General features: G+C 52.1%; 2 protein-coding genes across 5 annotated transcripts; one reads left to right on the top strand and one right to left on the bottom strand.

Annotated features, from left to right (window-relative positions):
• Positions 1–299: 299 nt before the first annotated feature.
• LOC102119346 (cocaine esterase) lies at positions 300–12,687 on the bottom strand. 3 transcript variants are annotated; one of them, XM_074027264.1, is made up of 12 exons: positions 11,508–12,687; positions 6,444–6,648; positions 5,342–5,483; positions 4,377–4,510; positions 4,037–4,295; positions 3,509–3,607; positions 3,089–3,229; positions 2,887–2,967; positions 2,471–2,615; positions 1,916–2,053; positions 1,339–1,411; positions 300–875 (listed from the first exon to the last, which is right to left on the bottom strand). In XM_074027264.1, exons 3-12 carry the CDS (start codon positions 5,459–5,461, stop codon positions 686–688), a joined length of 1,380 nt encoding a protein of 459 aa, XP_073883365.1. In that variant the 5' UTR covers positions 5,462–5,483; positions 6,444–6,648; positions 11,508–12,687; the 3' UTR covers positions 300–685. The 3 variants fall into 3 exon arrangements, with proteins under 3 accessions (XP_073883365.1, XP_045238299.2, XP_045238300.2); XM_045382364.3 differs by having other exon boundaries at positions 11,718–12,687; XM_045382365.3 differs by having other exon boundaries at positions 12,244–12,687.
• An 87-nt stretch (positions 12,688–12,774) lies between these two features.
• Positions 12,775–15,088, top strand: CIAO2B (cytosolic iron-sulfur assembly component 2B). Of its 2 annotated transcripts, XM_065536898.2 has the most exons (5): positions 12,775–12,939; positions 13,096–13,173; positions 13,418–13,543; positions 14,331–14,376; positions 14,853–15,088. In XM_065536898.2, the coding sequence occupies exons 1-5, from the start codon at positions 12,793–12,795 to the stop codon at positions 14,948–14,950; spliced, it is 495 nt and encodes a 164-aa protein (XP_065392970.1). In that variant the 5' UTR covers positions 12,775–12,792; the 3' UTR covers positions 14,951–15,088. The 2 variants fall into 2 exon arrangements, with proteins under 2 accessions (XP_065392970.1, XP_073883366.1); XM_074027265.1 differs by lacking the exon at positions 14,331–14,376.
• Positions 15,089–21,063: the final 5,975 nt, after the last annotated feature.

Here is a 21,063-nt window from a genome sequence, read left to right as displayed (position 1 = left end):
GTGCAGTGGCACAATCTTGGCCCACTGCAACCTCTGCCTCCTGGGTTCAAGGGATTCTCCTGCCTCAGCCTCCTGAGTAGCTGGGATTACAGGTGTGCACCACTGTGCCCGTCTAATTTTTGTATTTTTCAAAGAGAATGGGGTTTCACCATGTTGGCCAGGATCGTCTCTAACTCCTGTCTTCAGGTGATCTGCCCAACTTGACCTCCCAAAAGTGCTGGCATTACAGGCATGAGCCACAGGGACTGGCCTATTATTCTCTTTTTATTTTTAATTTTCTCATGTTCCTTTTCCTTATATTTTGTTTTCTTTGCTTTTTAAAAATCATTTCTACTTGTCACTGACTTGAAACTCAAAACTTTCCTATTTAGTTTCTAATCACTCTCTCTTTCTTTTTTATTTTTTTTTGAGAAGGGGTCTCACTCTGTTGCCCTGACTGGTCTCTAACCTCTGGCCTCAAGCCATCCTTCCATCTCAGCCTCCCCAATAGCTGGGATTACATATATGAGCCCTCATGCCTGAGTAAGTTCTTAATAAATGCTTTCTGAATGGATGGACGGAAGAATGAATGAATGGCTACGTGAATGAAGGAATCAACTTCTTTCTCCTTAGTGGGTGTGTGTGGGCACAGCAGGCTGACGCTCGCCTGTAAGCGAGCCTAACCTCTCCTCCCTGGCACAGGGAGCTACAGCTCTGTGTGTTTCTCCTCAGGCTCCTTGAGCTCCTGCATCTTCTTCTGGGGCAGCACCGTCGTCCAGAACTGGAACCTGTGGGCCTTCAGAGCCCGGCCCACTGCAGGCTGTAGGTTCAGCTGCAGGTATTGCTCCTCCTGGTGGAACAGCGGCCAGTGTGGCAGACCCTCGCCGTTGGGGTTCCTGTAGACATGCCGTCCCAGCAGGGCGATACGAAGGTCATTCTGAGCCCCTGGAGCCCAGACCTGAGCACCTGGAGTCTGGTCAGGCAAGGCAGCCAAGCAGGCCAGGTGGGCTTGGGGAGTGAGAGGGGCATCTTCCAGAAACAGGAAACAAATTCCCTCCAGCTAGTGTCAGCTCTAGTGGGGGCGGGGTGGCTGGCTCTGATGTGTCCCTCTCTCTGGGAGGGAGACCCTGACGGTGGCACAGCCCTGGTGCCCACCCTCCAAGTAGAGCGGGGAGATGGAGCGTGTCCACTGCCCCACGGCACCCCCACCCTGTCCAAGTGGGTCCCGCGGCTGGGGAAGGGGCTATCATGTGATTAAGGATGTGGGTGTGCTCATGAGGTCACCCCAGACTAGGAGATTGCTGGATGGGCACAAGCCCCCCAACCCGGGGAGGTTGAGGCAGGGTTGTGCCGTCTCACCCATTTCGAGCAAAGTTGGCCCAGTACTTCATCATCTTCCTGCTTAGCCGCTCCTCCTCCTCAGTGAATTTAACTGCAGAGAGGAAGGGGACATGTGTCTTGGTCAGGATGGCCCACCTCAGCATCCCAGGTGGAGCTTGTCCATGACCCCCCAGCCCTTGGTCCCCAGTCCCGCTTCTCTGCTTTTTCTCCCACCGCCCTCAGAAGCCAGTCCTCCCCTTTTCCAAACTTTCCCCTTAGCCCAGGCTCTGGCTGACTCCATCCTTCCTGGCCCTGAAGGCCCCTTCTTCCTTCTGCCTATGGGAGTCATTGAAGAAACAAACACGTCCCTGAAACACCTGCTCTGAACCAGGCAGACACCCAAGGGTGGGGAGGGATGGAGGGAACACAGGCCACAGTCTGAAGAGTCATGAATTCTAATCCGGACACAGCCTTTGGAGCTGTAACATCTTGGACACCTGATCTCATCCTGTCTCTGAGCCTCAGTTTCCTTATCTGGGCAGTGAGGACAATTAATCACCCCTCAGGGACCCAGTCAGGGACCCAGCCCACCTCCCGGGAAACGAAGAAGACTCACCATAGTTGCCCCAGAAGAAATTTCCGAAAACAAAAGGAAGCTCATCAGCATGGTCTGCCTTCACGTGCGGCGGCCTAATGTTCTTGACCCAGCTGGGCTGATGCTGGAACTCATAGAAGTACACAGGGGCCCGGGAACCTGTGGGGTGGACAGCCTGTGACACAGTGGCCCCTCCCCTGAAGACTTCTTGCCTCACCCATGGGGATAAGATACCCAGGTCCAAAGCTGGCTGGAATCTGGACAGTGGGGTGTGGAGCCCCAGGCTGGGGCAGGAGCAGAGGAAGAGACTTGGGATAAATCATGGCCTCGGACTTCTTAGCTGTTATCATCTTGGGCAAGTCACTGAAGGTCCCTAACTTCAATTTCCTCATCTGTGAAACGGGGAAATGTCTGTCTCTTGGGCTAGCCGTGAGGATTTACTGCAGTGATGGACCTCAAGTGTCCGCGGAGCCCAATAAACATGAGTGGGGAACCGGATAGCAGCAGGTCTCACCTAGGACCCACAGCCCTGAGCTGTACCCCTGCCAGTCAGGCCTTAGGTCCAAATATACTCACGCTGAAAATGTGCTACTTGGAGTGCAGGGATCACAAACATGGAGTCTGCCATCATCTCCTGCAACTGGGCTTGGAGGCTCCGGGGTTCCCCATTGTCCCCATTGTACTCTTCCATCAGCAGGTCACCAAATGTAGGCGGCAACATCTACCCCAGGTGGATCAGGAAGAGGCAGGTTAGGCTGGACGTCAGGGGCAGGGAGGAGGTGGCCTCGAGCTTGGGGAGACGGACCGTGAAATGAACAGGAAGAGGGAGCAAAGGTGAGGCTCTGAGGTGACCCCACCCCCAAACACACACACACTCGGGCCTTTGCTCATGGGGGTCACTACATAGGCAGGGTATCTGGGGGTTGAATTTCCTCTGCCTCAGGACAGGAGAGGAGCCCATCTCCATTGGCGAGGGACCCCAGGAGCCTTACCGTCAGCGTTAACATTTTCTGCAGAACAGCCTGGAAGGCCTCTCTGTCCATTTCCTTCTGGGTGTCATAGATACCCGTGACCTGGGTGGCCAAGAGAGAGTCTGTAGTTGGGGATGGGATGAGGCTGGAACTACAAAGCCCTGAACACTCCCCACTACCCGATGGGCTCCCCAGGCACTTGAGGGCTTGGGTTGGGCCTCACTTTGGGGATGATCCAGCCGAATTCATCGTTGTTGATACCAATGATGCTGGGGACAGCTTGAAAGTCGGCAGAGGCCAGCAGCTCCTGGGGATGCCTGGGCAGGAAGACCCCATCGACTACACCAGGGATCATGTTGAACGGCTGAGGGGAAATGCAAGGTAAGGGAAAAAGGTCAGGTCCCAGACACCTTCCGATGACCACTGAGTACCTTCCACTCCTTCCTGGTTCACCTCCAGATGCTCATATCCACCCCAGGAGATAAATGCCTGGCTCGGGCATGCACCAACCTTCAGTCCCCATCCAGGGCTATGATACCCAGGAATGCAGATGAGGTGCCCAGGGAATATGAGGAGCATGCAGGCCTGAGAGCCCCATGCCTATTGCACCCCTTCCTCTACACCCACATCTGCTTAGACCGACCTTGTTAATTGCAAGAATCTCCTCTTTACTCTTGCCCCGCAGGCAGTTCACCAGGGCCTCAGAGTCAACTTGCTCACAAGCAGACAGGCTGGCCACCACCTGGAAAGGGAGCAGGCAGGAGCTGGCTCATCCTTCCAGGTAGAGGAGGGGAGTTTGCCCAATGCCCTGGCCAAGAACAGGGGCACCCCAAATCTCACAGGGTATTCCATATGAATTTCTGCAGGTCTGACACTATTCCAACTCAGAAGTCCCAGAAAGAAGGACCATCCCATCTGCCTAGATGGTTCTCCTCATGATGGGGATCCCTAGGGTGACAACTTTGCACAGAGGCCACAGAACAAACTTGGCCTCTGCAATGGCAGAAGGATGTGCATTCTGACCCTGGAGCCCCCCAGCAATTCCAAGGTAGGCGGCAGCTCCTGGTGCCTGCTCCTGAATGGCTCTTGTCATCCCTGGTTAACAGACAGAGGCTCTGAGGGGTATGAGAGGAGGTAGCAGGCCTAGGCCTCTGCAGCTGAGGGCACTCACCGTGGAGATAACATCAGCTGAGCTGGCAATGAGGCCAGGCAGCAGGGCCACGCCACTCTCCATGATGGCCCCATGGAAGAGTCCTTGGGACATGGGGGACACAACAAGTGAAGACACACTCGTGCCACCAGCAGACTCGCCAAAAATGGTGACACGGTCAGGGTTGCCTCCAAAGTGGGCGATATTCTGCTGGACCCAGCGTAGTGCGGCCACTTGGTCCAGGTAGCCCCAGTTGCCGGTTGCATGCTTGTCTCCAGTGCTGAGAAGTAGCAGGGACAGGGATCACAGGGCTGTCCTGGCCCCGCTCAGCCCTCGTTGCCCAGCCCAGCCTTAGTCTCACCTGAAGAAGCCCAGGACACCCAGGCGGTACTGGATGGTGACCACCACCACATCCTCAAAGGCGGCCAGCACGGAACCATCATACATGGAAGCCATGCCAAAAACAAGCCCACCACCGTGGATCCACACCATCACCTGGGGAAATCAAGGCAGCTACCATGATGCTCCAACCCAGCCTGAACCCCACCAGGGCCACTAGCTAGACCAACCAGTGCTTTGCCTCTGTCTACCTCCCCATTAGAACTCCAGCACAAATAAATTATGTGGGCCACAGGCTAGGCATCAAAGATCTATCAGGAAGACCAGGCCTCCAAACCTTTGGGTTCTACCCCTTGTTTCAAAGCATGGTTTCCTTAGTCCGAGAAAACACACCAAGTGGAAAGAAAAGGGGTGATGGCTCCACATGAATATTAATAAAACATGTCGTTAGCCTGAAGAACACAGACCTCGTTTGAACAGAAAATGTTTTAAAAATTAGGTCCGCAGTCCCAGCTACTCAGGAGGCTGAGGTGAGAAGATCGCCCAGGAATTTGAGGTTACTGAGAGCTATGTTCATGGCACTGCATTTTAGCCTGGGCTACAGAGCGAGATGCCATCTCTAACAAAAAAAACTTTTTGTGAGTGCCCATTCTAATAGACCCAACAGATTATTCATGGCTGGGATTCTTGGTAACCTCAAGGTGCAGCCCTTGGGCACTTGAGTGGATGTCGTGGGTGTGAGTTGGCTGGGTGAGTCCTGGGTCCAGCCCAGAGCCACAGCCTTTGACCTCTGGCAGCAGCCAGAACTCTGTGACCCCATGTCCAGGGGCCAGCTGCCCAGCCTGGGTAAGGAGCATTTCCTGGACCTGACAGTGAGAAGTTTCTCAGTATGGTCCCCTCTGCAGCAGGGCCTGAGCTAATATTGTCCTTTCCAGCTTCTTGCAGAACTGTCCTCCAACTCCCAGTGAACTGTGGCCTGACGCTCACTGGTAGGTTAGAGCCTTTGTGGCTGTAGGCCGGCGTGTAGATGCTGAGGTACAGGCAGTCCTCGGACATGGAGATGGAAGGGATGGTCACATTGACTTGGCTCTGAACCTCTGAATCCATTATGGTGAGGTCCTGAAGACACCTGGTAACCAGAGCAAACAATCAGTCCAGCGGCCGCATCATGGCCAAAACCAGACCCTGGGTTCAGATGTGCCCCCAACCACCCTCAGCCCCTTCTCACATTCTGCTCACACATGATCCCTCTCAAAAATCCCTTCCCACCAAGTTACAGGCCACAGGCTCTGGGGAAGCTGGGATGGAGCTTGGACTTCCAGGGAGGTCTTGAGGTCATTGAGGACCTTGGGTATCATTCCTCCCAACATTGGAAACCTTAACTCTCAGGGGTTTCTCTGAGAACCATTGGCTACATGTGTTGACATTCACCACTATATCGCTGTACCCCCTCAGGCCTGGGACAGGGGAGTAGCCCACACATGTGTGCTACATGAGTGAATGGATGTTAATTTCTCATGAGAAGGGCAGTGGGATGTCTCTCATCCCAGTCTAAACTCTCAAAAACTCATCATTCCCACATGGCCTCCAGTAGGAAAAATATACACGTCTCTTGGCCAATGGCTCCTGGCCCTGTCGGTGGACACAGTGACTGTGGAGAGTGCAGGTCCCCAGGAAGCTACCACTACTGTTCTCTTCAGCTATTTGCAACATCTGCCACTAGAGTTAGGGGCTCCTACAAGGTTCATAGAGCCAACCCAAATCTTCCCCAGAGACACCATCTGCCACTGGTGGCAGAGAAAGCTTGGCATAACCAGAATCTGGGGAGATCTGTGTGTCTGTCCCTCCCTTCAGCACCTGGAGCCAATGTCTTCTGAATGCCAAGCTTTAAGCCAGGAGTCTGAGAAGTTATTCACCCTCCCGAGCCTCAGCATGGTCATTGGAAAAATGCACGTGGGAATCCACGAAACTCAGAAGGAAAACTGGCTGTGGGGGTTGAAATGAAATGACAACTGCAGCCTAGGTGAGCTCAGAGCACCCCACCCCTGCCCCAGTGTCTGGAACTCCCTGGACCCCTGGGAGAGCTTACGCATCCGGATGGGTGGTTCCATCCCTCACACCACTCCAAGATTCAGGGGGTTCAGGGGGTGCAAATCGCAGCGGACCTAGAGGTGGCTTGGCAAAGGGAATTCCCAGGAAGGTATGGACCCCCGCATCAGCGCTCTTCACATGGACAAGACTCCCCAGCACCTGGCCCGTGTGTGTGGTCCGGATGGGACTGGCAGAGTCCTGGCCTGTGGGCAGAGAGACAGATATCACAGTTGGGTCTGTCCAATCGGTTGCTCTACAGACTGTTGGTATTGCTGCCTCCTTGCCATCCTCAGCTCAGCTCAAGGTATCCTGATCTATAAACACAGGCTTTACAAACTTCCTGCCTGTAACACTCCCTTCCCGCTCTGCCTTCCTGGGCCTGTCTCCATCCCACCAGGCTGAGGCTTCTTGGGGCCCGGCATCATCATTCAGCCCTAGGACCTTCAAACAAAGGGTCACATGCCCTTGTTGGGACTAGAGTGTCCTTTCAACTGTGTGCCAGGTCACGTGACAGTAGGATGATGGTGGGAATTGGGCAGGCAAGGTTCCTGTCCTCAGGGATGTCACGTCCAAGGTGGCAAGAAATGACATAAATAAAGCATCCTCCTAACCATGAGTGATGTTGGTGAAAGAGCTACAAGAGAGAAGTATGGCTGTGACTGGGACATAAAAAGCACTGCAGCGGCCTGGGGACCATAGTGGGACTCTGTCTCTGCAAAAAAAATCAAGAAAATAAATTATCGGGGTGTGTTGGTGCATACCTGTAGTCCCAGCTACTTGACCGGCTAAGGTGGGAGGACTGCTTGAGCCTGGGAGGTTGAGGCTACATGAGCCATGATCGGGTCACTGCACTCCAGCCTGGGTGACAGTGAGAACCTGTCTCAAAAAAAACAAAAACAAAAACAAAAAAGCACAGCCTCTGGGTGTGGTGGTATGGGCCTGTATTGGCATGGTGGTGTGGGCCTATATTCCCAGCTACTCAGCTACTCAGGAGGCTAAGGCAGAAAGGGTTCCATGCTGCATGAGCTATGATCTGGCCCTTGTACTCTAGCCTAGGCAACAAAGCAAGACACAGTCTCCAACAATAAAAACATAGCATGACTGCTGTAGGGATCAAGGAGGGAGAAAGTGACTGAAAATCACCTAACAGAGAAAATCAGTCCCCTTAATAGATAAAACGTTTCTACAAACAAAGAATATGACACCTACACAAAAGGAAAAGCAGCATAAGAATATGTTCAGAATAAGCAATACAAATCAGTATCTCTCAAATAAACAGAGATCTTTACCTCATTCATAGTAAGAGTAATGCACATTGAATTCTCACTGTGATGTCAACCACTCATTTTGTCGTATCACAAAAAGCAAGGCAACCAGATATTACATATTTTCTTTCAGAAGTACACAGCACCACATGTGAAGTAGTCCTCCAAAAAACAAAACAAAATAAAACCTAAAACCCAAATCTGATTATGCCTCTAAAATATAAATACAAGTTTACAGGGTCGACAGGGGACAGAAGAACAGTTAGAAGACTCCGCTGGGATGCAATCAGCAAAACCTAAATGGTGGGATCCTCTCCAGAACAAATAAACTGGTTTCTTCAACATGCAACAAAATTTAGAAAGAACATAAAAGAGAGGCAGAAGGTAAATTTGGAGACTGAAAGAGATTCAAGAAACACATAAAAATGACATATGATAAGAAGTGTTGGTAAGGAAGCGGAAAACTTGGAACTTTCATACATTGCCGGTGGGAAGGTAAAATGGTGCAGCTGCTTTGGAAAACAGTCTGGCAGTTTTTCAAGGGATTAAACATAGAGTTGCCATATGACTCAGCAATTTCATTTCTAAGTATAAATCCAAGAGAATTGGCGGGACATGGAGGCTCACGCCTGTAATTCGAGCACTTTGGTAGATCAAGGTGGGCAGATCACCTGCAGTTAGGAGTTTGAAACAAGCCTGGCTGATATGATGAAACTCTATCTCTACTGCAAATACAAAAATTAGCCATGTGTGGTGGCGTGTGCTTGTAATTCCAGCTACTTGGGAGGGTGAGGCATGAGGATCCCTTGAACCTAGGGGGCAGACATTGCAGTGAGCCTGGGCGACAGAGTGAGACTCTGTCTCAAAAAAAAAAAAGAAAAAAAGAAATGCCTACCAATTTGCAAAGTAGGAACCTTATTTGAATCCTGATTTAAAAAAAAAACAAACTTGTATTAATACAAGTATCATTTATAAACATTAAAAGAATATTCGATTATATATTTGATTAAATTGAGAACTGTATGTTATGGAAATACACACATACATTTATGTTACTTTTGTTTTAGTAGGACATGATGAAAAATTTACAGATGAGATGATATCTGGGATTTGTTTCAAATAACGGTGCAAGGGGGAGGTGGCCATCCAGAAAACACCCGGTTATATTCAACCTGAGAAAGCTGATTTAAAACAAAAACAAAAACAAGATCTTTGTCATTGCTGAAGGTGGACAACGGGTACGTTGGATTTGGTACATTACTCTTTCTACCTCAGACTTGGCTCATCCCTTGGTGCTGTGCAGCCCTCTAGCAGCCTTGACCCTCTCTGTGCCTCAGGAAGGTTCACCTGCTGTAGTTATTCCCACCAGCTCCCACCTACCTGGCACCTTCCCTTTTGGAATCTCAGGTTCTGTTTCTGTAGGGTTTGGGAAATCTGAGCCCATTTCCATAATAAAAAGTCCAAACACAGGCCAGGCGCAGTGGCTGACGTCTGTAATTCCAGCACTTTGGGAGGCTGAGGTGGGTGGATCACTTGAGATTAGGAGTTCAAGACCAGCCTGGCCAACATGGTGAAACCCCATCTCTACCAAAAGATACAAAAATTTGCTGGGTATGGTGCCGTGTGCCTGTAGACCCAGCTATTTGGGAGGCTGAGGCATGAGAATCGCTTGAACCCACCAAGCAGAGGTTGCAGTAATTCGAGATGGCACCACTGCACTCAAGCCTGAGCGACAGAGTCAGACCCTGTCTCAAGAAAAAAAAAAAAAAAGTCAAAAAACAAAACAGCCTTAGGGAGCTAATGCCACCCTACACCTGTCAGTTTAACATGGATCAATATGTTTGATGCCACCTGGTGTGGGTGAGGCCGGGCTCAGTAGACATTTACAGGCACCAGACAGGACATTTTAACAATGTCTCCAAGTCAAAAGGCCCACTCCTCTCCCCAGTAACACGCTCCTGCACACAATTCCTTGCTGGAGGGGAGGTCTATCCAGGTAATTCCCTGTGGCCACTGATGCCTGATGGTTGTTACAGCAAAGGACATCACCTGCTGAAATGTCCCTGGTTAGAGACCTGTTACATCAACTCATGTAATAAAGAGATTCATTACTTGCTTCATCCTTGAGAAGCCCTTCCATTAATCAGTATGAAGAAGCTCTACCATGTAGGGGTGTGTGGAGGCCACCCTATGTGTTAGAAAGTGGAAAAGCCCTGCCCCAGAAGTAGGTGATTTTATGACCATTTAGATGAAAATCAAGGACAAGTACACACATCTTTTCTTGTGTAAATTGCTGGGCACTGTGTGTACTGCAGTGTGAACAGGCAGTTTCCAGTGCATGCCATGGGGACTTTGATGACCCCTCAGGAGAAGCCAGGACTGGTTGGGTAAAAAGAGTACAGCACACATCACTTGTACCCTCCTATGGCTTGTCAATTATTTTTTCCTGAATGTGGGTCCAACCCAAAATTGTGTGTGTGTATGTGTGTGTGTGTGTATGTGTATGTGTGTATATATTGCCAGACAAGGTCTCCATCTGTTGCCCAGGCTGGAGTGCAGTGGTACGATTACAGCTCACTGCAGCCTCAGCCTCCTAGGCTTGAGATCCTCCCATCTCAGCCTCCTGAGTAGCTGGGAGTACACATGTGTGCCACCATGCCTGAGTCTTTTTTTTTTTTTTTTTTTTTTTTTTTTTTTGATAGAGACAAGTCTTGTTGCCCAAGCTGGTCTCTAACTCCTAGCCTTAAGTGATCCTCCCATCTCCATCTCTCAAAGTGCTGGGATAACAGGTGTGAACCACTGTGCCTGGCCCAAAATATTTTAAAAGGTAGCCATCTGTGAGGCCGGGCAAATCTTCATGCCTGGGCTCCTGGTGAACTCTAGAATGTGGTCAAGGGCAGGAATGAGAGGAAGCCCTGCAGGAGTGCATAATGGGGCGGGGGGTGTATGGACTCCACCTGGGCAGATTAAATTGGGAAAGGCTCAGGAGAGACAGTCAGATCATACACTTAGGAGAGTTTCGGGTGAGAGGACCAAAGGCCGAAACACTCCCGGAGTTTCTGATAAGGGCCTGGAGAAGCCTGGCAGACACACAGAGCCATCATCTTTGCCCCGGAAGCCAAGTTGTGTACTTGCCCAGGATGAGGTAAATGGCGTGAGGGACACCACGAGCTCTTTGGCTTTTTTTTTTTTAAGACAGATTTTTGCTTTTTCACCCAGGCTGGTGGAGTGCAGTAGTGCGATGAAGGTTCACTGCAGCCTCAACCTCCCCTGCTAAAGTGATCCTCCCACCTCAACCTCCCAAGCAGCTGGGACTACAGGTCACAGGCCACCACAGCCCACTAATTTCTTTTAATTTTTTGTACACTCTGAGTCTCACTATGTTGCCCAGGCTGGCCTCCAACTCCGGGGCTCAAGCGATTCTCCCCCTCGGTCTTCCAAGGGGTTGGGATTACAGGCGTGAGTCAATCGCACCCAGCCACTTCGGCCTCTTGGATCTGCTTTAGGATCTGGCACCCGGGGGCTTCTGTTCCCCAAGGACCACTAACCTTGTCTGAGGCCCCTTTGGAGGAGTCAGGGCGCCCCCCTGGCTAAGGACGCAACACACTCAGAGCCAGATGCTTTGAGAAGCTGTTATTGTTATTATCGGCCAGCAGCACCGGCTACGGCCACAATCATGAGGGAAATGGATTGAATCCCCGCACCCCCAATCCCTCACCCACTCGGACCCAAGGCTCCCGACTCGGCCTGGCATGTCCCGGCGCTCCTGGGGCCCCTGTAGTCCGCTGGCTCCTCACCGTGGTGTCCCGCAGCCCGAACCTTTCCGCGCTTCTAGGAGCCCACCTTGGGTGGCTGGGAGGCGTCGCGTGGGGCTCATGAGTTCCACGCTGTCATCTCCACCAGCTCCCACCTCCCAGGCGCCTTCCCTCCCGCACTGTCAGGTTCTGCCTCCGCAGCATTTGGCAGATCTGACTCCAGTCCCTGTCGCCCCTCCGCGGGAGCCTCACCCTGGCCCTGGACGAGAAGCAACAGGAGCCCACAGGCCACCGCACTCAGCCGCGCGCGAAGTCGGTGCAGTCGCATGGTCGGCTCGCTGGTCTCGGTTCGCTGCCGGTGGACACGCCGCTGTTCACCCAGAGACTGCCCCGGATTTGGCCTCGCCCAGCCTCGGAGTTTGGACTGGGCAAAGAGTGCGCGGGGTGCGCTGGCTTGGGCCAGGAAAAGGTGGGTCTGGCAGGAGTTCAGGATCCCCACAGATGGAGAAATGGGAAGGAACTTGATCGGGGTGAAGGAACCGCTTGAGCAAAAGCAGGGAGGCCTGAAGGCGCCCTTCATTCTGGAAACTCCTCCTTGCTTTCGGGACTCAGTCTCCTGGGTTCCCCATCAGGTCCCTCATCCCCTTACAGTCCAGGGTCTGAGGGTCTCAGCGGTCCCCTCCCTACTCAGTCATGCCCTTCTTTCGAAACGTACACGTGACCGCGGCACTTCTTAAGGAGCGCCCCCCTTTGCCTCTGTGGCTTTCAGTTTCCTCACCTCCCGCGGAGACCACGGCCATGGTCATTTATCCACTTGACAAACGTTTCACGAGCGCCTGCCGGTCCGAGCGATGAGGACACCGCACTCCCGGGCCTATGGTGCAGCAGGGGACCCAGGCGGCTCACCAGGAGGTCCCGAGACACAAGGAGCCCTGCCAGGCCAGAGGCGACCAACCGTCGTGGATACAGGAGCTCTCGGCCAGCCCGACTTCCCGGAGGAGGCGGTGTGGGGACCACCTCCGACCGCCTTTTGTGCCCCCTGAGACCTGGCTCTGGCCTCTACGTTTCAGCCCGCTATGGGCTCGCATGACCCAGCGCCACCGGGGTCCCTTCTCAGCGCCTTTGCTCCAGCGACCATCACGTTCCCGGGTCCGCGCAGCCAGCATCGTGGTCACCGTTTCTCTCACACCTCAGGCGGAAAACCCCCAACGCGGCGTGTCCCTCGTGCGACCCCGTCGCCACGCCACGCCCCCCTTCCCGTTCTCCGGAAGTGCGCGGGTAGGAGCGGAAGCGCACGCCCGCTAGGGTTGGCGGTGGTGATTCCGCCATGGTAGGCGGCGGCGGGGTCGGCGGCGGTGGCCTCCTGGAGAATGCCAACCCCCTCATCTACCAGCGCTCTGGGGAGCGCCCTGTGACGGCAGGCGAGGAGGACGAGCAGGTTCCCGACAGCATCGATGCACGCGAGATCTTCGATATCCGCCGCTGCTGGGCGCGGGAGGGTTCCGGGGGCTTGCGGTCGGGGGAGCAGTGATGTCCAGCGGCTGGTGGAGCCGCATCCCAGCTGGGCGTTCCTGGCAGAAAGTTCTGAGCGGGCAAGGGCGCAGAGTCCCTTTTCCTTCACTTCCCACATCTGATTCGCTCCATCAATGACCCGGAGCATCCACTGACGCTAGAGGAGTTGAATGTAGTAGAGCAGGTGCGGGTTCAGGTGAGTCACTTCCAAGGGGAGCGAATTGCTCCAGAGAGTCAGAAAGGTTTCTGTGCACCAGGAGCTGGCGTGCTCTCCGCTCACGGACACCGAAGGGTATCTGTGGGAAGGGAGATTGTTCTGCTTATTTTATGGGTGTTGAAGCTGAGGCCCATGGAAGTTGGATGATTTGCCCAAAGCAACAAACTAAGAGGGGCCTTGGGCTGAGGGTGGTTGACTCTTGACATGTTCCCTCCATAACCAGGTTAGCGACCCCGAGAGTACAGTGGCTGTGGCCTTCACACCAACCATTCCGCACTGCAGCATGGCCACCCTTATTGGCCTGTCCATCAAGGTCAAGCTTCTGCGCTCTCTTCCTCAGCGTTTCAAGGTCAGTTGGAGCTGAGCCTTGGGAGTGGGACCAGGCATTGAGGATCTACTGCTGAGGATAGGGACTGGGAGAGCATGAACATGGAGAGGACATCAGAGTGGGGCCTGGAAGGATCCCAATTAGCAGAGAGGAAACTGGGAGGAAGCTTTTCAAGTCGATATGACAAGAATAAAGATCTGAGCTGGAAAGTGGAGAAAAGTATTGAAGAGTGTGGCAGGAAGGGCAGCAGGGAGCTGCAGATGGGTTTGGACCAGGGATGGGGCACAGGCAGGCCTTTAAATCAGCAGTAGTGGGCAAGTTCTTTGGATAGAATTGGAATAGCTAGGGCCGGGCACGGTGGCTCACGCCTGTAATCCCAGCACTTTGGGAAGCTGAGGTAGGTGGATCACCTGAGGTTAGGAGTTGGAGACCAGCCTAGCCAACATGGTGAAACCTCATCTCTACTAAAAATACAAAAATTAGCGGGGCGTGGTGGCGTGTGCTGTGGTCCCAGCTACACGGGAGACTGAGGCGGGAGAATCAAATTGAACCTGGGAGACAGAGGTTGCAGTGAGCTGAGATCGCGCTACTGCACTCCAGCCTGGGAAAGACTCATTCTTGGGAAAAAAAAAAAAAAAAAAGAATTGGAATACCTGTGGATGGGTTTGGGGTGCAATGGAAGGGCCAGAGTCCAAAGGTATGATTAGGAGGAAGGATCAGCTGGAGATGGTGCCTGAGGGTTTGGGGGCTGCAGGGAAAAGCGTGGGTCAGTGGGTGGGTGTTCAGGCCCTGGTTATCTCCCTCCCAGATGGACGTGCACATTACTCCGGGGACCCATGCCTCAGAGCATGCAGGTAAGGGTGGACTGGTGGTGAGGGTATTGGCCCAGGCACCCTAAGCAGTCTGAGGCTTCCCCTTTGCCCAGGAGTCTATCGGCAAGACAGGGAATGGGTAACTTCGTGAGTGAAATTGCCAGAGACTCCTCAGTGTAGGTTATAGCCTAGACCAAAGCTGGCCTGACAAGAATCTCCTGTGCTTACCATGTCCTCTTCTCCCAAATCCCTTTCACCAAATATACAGGACCAGAGTGTGTCAGACTTCAGCAGCGTGGGAGGCAGCCAGGGGGAGGGATCCTAAGAAGGCAGGCTAGGTGGGCTCAGGTGGTTGAAGTAGCCTGATCAAGGTGTGGGGTCCTGGGAAGGAGGTGACAGGAGGGCTCTGTTGCTGCAGGGGACATATCCTATACAGAGGTTCAGAGGTAGGGCTGGCTAGCACTCTGGCCAGAGCCTAGCTTTGACTCTGCCTTCCCCACACTCTCCTTCCCACCTAGTGAACAAGCAACTTGCAGATAAGGAGCGGGTGGCAGCTGCCTTGGAGAACACCCACCTCCTGGAGGTTGTGAATCAGTGCCTGTCAGCCCGCCCCTGAGCCTGGCCTTTGGCCCCTCAACCTGCATACTGGTGTCCTGGTTCCAGCTCCTGCCAGGGCTCTTACCTTTGTTTTCTTGAATCACTCACAATGAGAAACTAACATTTTGCTTTTTGTAATAAAGTTAATTTATATTCAGTTCCCAGCATGCTTTGGTGTCTTTCATCTTGGTGGAGTCCTTTGGAGTTTGAGGGAGGATGGTGGTGGTAATCACCACCATCTGAAGGGTGGTGTACTTGCAACTTTAAGTAAAACAAAATCAAAATGGAAAGAGTAGTGTATGAATGTGCCTGTATGCTCACCACCACCACTAGAGTCAGTAGGTGTTGACATATTACACACTGGCCTTATTTATGTGTGCATATATAAACATCAGTATATTTGCGAGTAAGCTGCAGAGACTTGACTCTTCACTTTGAAGTACTGCGGCTCCCTCTAGATGAGTAAGCCTGTATAGCCACAATACTTTCATCTGATCAGAAAATGAACAGTTCTTCAACACCATCTAATACCCAGGCATATCTGGATTTCCCTAATGTGTCATTCATAGTTGTTTTTGTTTTGTTTTTGAAACAGGGTCTTACCCTGTTGCCTAGGCCCAGGTGCAGTGGCAAGATTGTAACTCACTGCAGCCTCCAACTCCTGGGTTCAAGCAATCCTCCAGCCTTGGCCTCCCAAGTAGCTTGGATTAATACAGTGGCACAGTTATACCTTTCTGCAGCCTTGACCTCCTGGGCTCAAGCGATCCTCGCACCTCAGCCTCCCGAATAGCTGGGACTGCAGGCATGCACCACTGTGCCTAGCTAATTTTTAATTTTCTTGTAGAGACAGGGTCTCCTTAGGTTGCCCAGGCCGGTCTCTAGCTCCTGGGCTTAAGTGATCCTCCTCCCAAAATGTTGGGATTACAGGTATGAGCCACCCCAACCAGTCCAATTTAAAAATTTTATTTTTTTTATTTTTTGGTAGAGATGAAGCCTTGCTGTGTTGCCCAGCCTGGTCTCAAATTCTTGTCCTCAAGCAATTCTCTCACCTGGTCTGCCAAAGCACTGGGATTACAGGCTTGAGCATCACACCTAGCTGTTTTTCAGTTTTTTTAATTCAAAAAAACATTTTATCAAGAGGTAGTGTATTGCTCTGCCACCGGGGCTGGAGTGCAGTGATGCGATCAGAGCTCACTGTAGCCTCAACCTCCTAAGTCCAAGTGATCCTCCTGCCTCAGTCTCCTGAATAGCTGGGACTACAGGCATGTGCTACCATGCCAGGCTAATTTTTAAATTTTTTGTAGAGACTGGGTCTGCCTATGTTGCCTAAGCTGGTCCCAAACTCCCAGGCTCAAGCCTCACAAAGTGCTGGGGTTACAGGTGTGAACCAACACACCTGGCCCTTTGTCTTTCTTCACAGTGATTTTTTGGAAAAGTTCAGAGAAGTCCCAGTTCTGCAGTCTGATTTGTTCCTGATTTGTGTTACCTGTAACTGGAAGTTGGTCTAAAGGCCTCAATGAGTCCAGGTTTGAGCTTTTTGATGAAAACCCTGTCCAGGAGTGGCATATATCTTTTATAAATCCACTAGTCGTGTGATGCCAGCTTTTCCTGCTGTTAGTGATGTGCCGTCTGGTCCCTGGTAAGGGCGGTGACATCAGACTTCTCTGTTGAAGGGAACCTGAGACACCTTCTTGGTCAGCTCTCCCAAAGGCATGTGTCACCCGCAGTGTTGAGTAAGAGGGAAGCTCAGCACCATGAAGTGATAGGCTCGGGTCTAAGGCCTCTGTCTCCCCTTGGCCCTGTGCTCAGATTGCATTTGGTCACCTGGACAGACTGTAGGGCTTAGACCTTGGCTTAGCCGGTTAGGATCGCTTTCCCAGGGGGAACATCCTTCCTGCCTTAGTCTCATTCTCTGAGGATAAATGGCAATATTAAGAAGCAGTGCCCAACCCCACTCCATCCCTACTGAGGCTCAGATGTGATTGTGGGCAGAGAAGCCTCAGTAGGGATCTGGCCATTTTGCAGATCTGTTCTTGAGTGCCTGCTGACAGCATTGAGCCTATCCTAAGAGTGGAATTCAGCTGAGGGCTTTACACTTACTATCTAGTCCTCCATCTAGCCCTATGCAGCAATTGCTATCCTCTCTCTCTTTTTTTTTTTGTTTGTTTGTTTTTTGTTTTTTTCTTTTCTTTTTTGAGACACAGGATCTCGCTATGTTGCCCAGGCTGGAGTATGGTGGCTATCCATAGGTATGATTATAGCACACTACAGCCTTGAATGCCTGGGTTCCAGGGATTCTCTTGCCTCAGCCTCCTGAATACCTGGGACGACAGGCGTGTGTCATCATGCCTAGCTTGCTATTCTTTTTTTATCCCAAATTTTTAGGACAGGAAATGGTTTTCTAGAAGAAATGTAGTTAGACCTCCATTATCCATGGGTTCTATATCCATGGGTACAACCCACTATGGATCCAAAATGTAGTTAGGCCTAGGATGACTGTGTCTGTACTGGACATGTACAAACGTTTGTTCTTGTTTTTATTCCCTAAACAACGCAGTCTAACAACAACTTACATAGCATTTACATTGTATTAGGTGTTACAGTAGTAATCCGGAGATGACTTACAGTATATAGAAGGATGTGCAGAGGTTGCATGCAGATACTATGCCATTTTATGTAAGAGACTTGATCTCAGCCACTGAAGTTGAGTTTAAAAAATAAAGTAAAAAAATACATGTAAAGGAGTTGAGTATTCATGGATTTTGGGATTCATGGGGATCCTGGAACCAATCCCCTGTGGATACCAAGGGACAACTCTGATTTACTTCTCAAGACGTTTATTTCTATTTACTTCTCAAGACGTGGCTCACATTTGTAATCCCAGCATTTTGGGAGGCTGATGTGAGAGGATCGCCTGAGCCCAGCAGTTTGAGACAAGCCTGGGCAATACAGCAAAATCCTGTCTCAAAATAAAATTTTTTTTTGTAATTAGTGGGGAATGGTGGTGCACACCTGTGGTTCCAGCTACTCGGGAGGCGGAGGTGGGAGAATCGCTTGAGCCCAGGAAGTTGAGGCTGCAGTGAGCTATGATTGTGCCACTGCACTCCAGCCTGGGTGACAGCAAGACCCTGTCTCAAAAAAAAAAAAAAAAAAAAAAAAAAGAAAAAAGAAAAAAGACTTCTGGCTAGGGAGTAAAGGAGGCCCTGAGCAGCTTGATAGGTGCTGTGCAGCTGGCAGGGGGAGCCATTGCCTGCAGAAGGAGCTAAGCCTATCCTGAACTCCAACTCCTATTGTCCCCACTCAGCTCACTCTTAGGAGGGAATGTCCTCGTCACCTAATGACCAAGAGGAGGTGCTGGATCTGGCTACCTAAGATCAGAGTGGTGAAGCCATTAGCCCCTGTTGCCCAGAGCTGCTTCATCTGTAATAGGGGGATAGTCATGGCAATCACTTGGGACTGCTTTTGGGAGATTTAAATGGGTCTAGGCCTAGCTCTGATGATCTAGGCACTGTATCCCACACAGATGAGGAAGCCGAGGGCTCCAGAGAGGCAGGGTGAACAGCTGGACCTCAGGGAGCCTTCCCAAGCTGAAGGCCTCACACCCTGCGACGTGTGTACCTTCTGCCTGACAGTCCCTGTCTGAGGTGGCCGTGGTGTCTGTGTTGAGCTGGGGACGAAGGGAGTCATGGGGGCGGCAGGTGTGGTTGAGTCATTCGGCTGGCTTCCTGACAGCCAGGCCATCGTGGGTGAGGGACACCAAACTGCTCATGCCACAGCTGATGTATCAGATAGTCCCCTTGTCACTCTTGACTCAGCTGTGCCTGGCCCCCCCTGCAGGGCCACCATCTGTGCATCCTGGGCCAGTGCCCAGGGAACTTTCTGGAACCCCAGATGCTATCTAAGGACATGGGTACAGGGGGTGGTGAAGTTTGAGGTTCCCGAAACCCTCTACCAGGTATGTCTGGCTCTGCTGTTTCTGGCCTGTGACCCCTCAGGCCTTGGTTACCATGTCTACAAAATGGGAACAACAAATCATAGCTGAGTTTGACCCAGGGATTAGATGACATGTATGAACATGCCCAGCCATATCTATTTTTGCTCATCATCCTGCCCCCAGCACAAGGGCCTGGCACACAGTAGGTATTTAGTACAGTTTAGTGGAATGAATGAATGCATTGGGCCTTAGAACACAGCAGAGGCCCCGGGGCCTGAAGGCTGTGGTGTGAGGTGGGGGTGGGGACACTGAAGCCCAGCCCAGTTCCCTCTGCAACATCTTGTCACCTGAGGGAGGGGGAAGAGTGTGGGGTCCTACAGAGAGGAGGCATGGGTATGGGGCTAGGGGAGAGGTATCTGCATTGTTTCTGAGACCTCTGCCCCACTCCTGGACAGACCACTGTCCTGGAGAGAGTGGAGCAGAAACAAGAGAGGAAACACAAATTCACCTAACCTGCCCCATCCAATCAAGGATGATGATGATAAACATGCTCTTAGTGAGATATTACTGTCTGCCCGACTTGAGCCAACTACTGTTTTGTCTCATAATAACTGTCAGGAAGAGATGATCCCTGTTCTACACAGGAGAAACTGAGGCTCAGCCTAGATAAATGGACACAGGTGAAACAGCTAGCAAGGGGCACAGCTGGGATCTGAAGCCCAGGCCAATCTAGGGGTGGTTCTAGCCTCAATTTATTCCTCCTGAGCAGCCACGCTCAGCCCAGATTGCTGGGAGGACCAGGTGGTGGGAGTGGGGGTGTCTCAAGGTCGTGTCCTGGTGTTAATCTCTGGGGCCCCTGGCCATATCTAGCTTGTGGTGAGTGTCTCTGGACTGTTGGAGCAGCCACTGGAATGCCTGGGGCTTGAGTGGCCCTTTGTGGATGCAGTTCCCTTGGCAATGAAGAAACACTGCTGAGGTCAAGAGCTCAGATTGCCAGAGGGGAAACCCAGCCCTGCTTCTTTGCATGGCCCCCTGCTGGGAAGGACCACAGCTACCCCCCACCCTCACCCTCTGCCAGACACCCAGAGGCTCTTTCCAGTGGCACAGTTGTGGGGTTGGATGGGACACAGGCAGCCCAGCCAGGATTCCTCATGGGAAGTGTGTGCTGGCTCTTTAGACTTGTCTGCTAATGGGAGGCTCTGGCTATAACTCCCTCTTCCCACTGGAGTTCGTTCAGGAAGCCAGAATCAGCATGGGGATGCCTAGGCCTCCAAGATCCCCTAGGACCATGGGCAGGCCACCCCTCAGCCCAGCTTTTGCCTACTTTGGAGACCTCAAGGACAAGAGGGCCCTAATCTTACCAAGCCAGGCCCTCCTCAATCCAAGGCCTTCTTAGGCGTTGCCAAGGAAACAGATGCAGCAGCCAAAGAGCCTGGCCCAGGTCTCCATGACAACCTACCACAGCCCACCAGGGTCCATCCATCTGTTATGTCACCTGAGCCCCAAATGGGTGCCCTCCCAGCCTCACCACACTTGTCACAATCAGATGTCACAGTCTGATAGCAGGTCCCTGTCACAAAATACCTCACAGCCTGACCTGTAACCCTCACACCCCTGAGAGATGAGCAAGGAGCTAAGACACTCCTCATACTTTGACCACACGCTGTGTTTATGGCCCTCTTGGGTGGGGGTCTGAACCTCCAGGCCCTAGATGTGCCCTGGGCAGCTGGCTCAGCCTGCAGCTAGAAAGAAGAAGGGAGACCTTGGCGACTCAAAATGGCTGGCTCCTGCTGGCATTCAACACCCGTTGGCCTGGATTTCCCCAACTCTGGGCAACTTCCAGTCCAGAAGCAGAATAACCAGAGCCAGGGCCAGGGCCAGGGCCAGGGCTGGGACAAATTATTTTTAGCAGAGTTGCTGGCAGCTGCCTGGTGGGTGCTGGGAGGTGGGATGGGGACTGAGTTTAATCCCTTCCCTCTTCTGGGCTGGGGTTTCCTCCCCAGGAGTCAAGCAGGTACCTCCACCTGCAACACTGTCAGAGCCGCCCCCACCCCCAGCAGCCCTCTCAGAGCCCCCAGGGGCTCACGGGGTGACACCAACCCTCACCCTGAAGAGTAGGCTCATTAGGGAGAATCTTCAACTCCAGGATGGGGAGAGAGTGGAAAGGATTTTGTGTGAAATGACACCCCCTAAATTCC

The sequence above is a fragment of the Macaca fascicularis genome, chromosome 20, assembly GCF_037993035.2.
Source record: "Macaca fascicularis isolate 582-1 chromosome 20, T2T-MFA8v1.1".
Classification (NCBI taxonomy): domain Eukaryota; kingdom Metazoa; phylum Chordata; class Mammalia; order Primates; family Cercopithecidae; genus Macaca; species Macaca fascicularis.
Note: the sequence above shows the minus strand (reverse complement) of the source record. Positions and strands in the feature narration are given on the sequence as shown.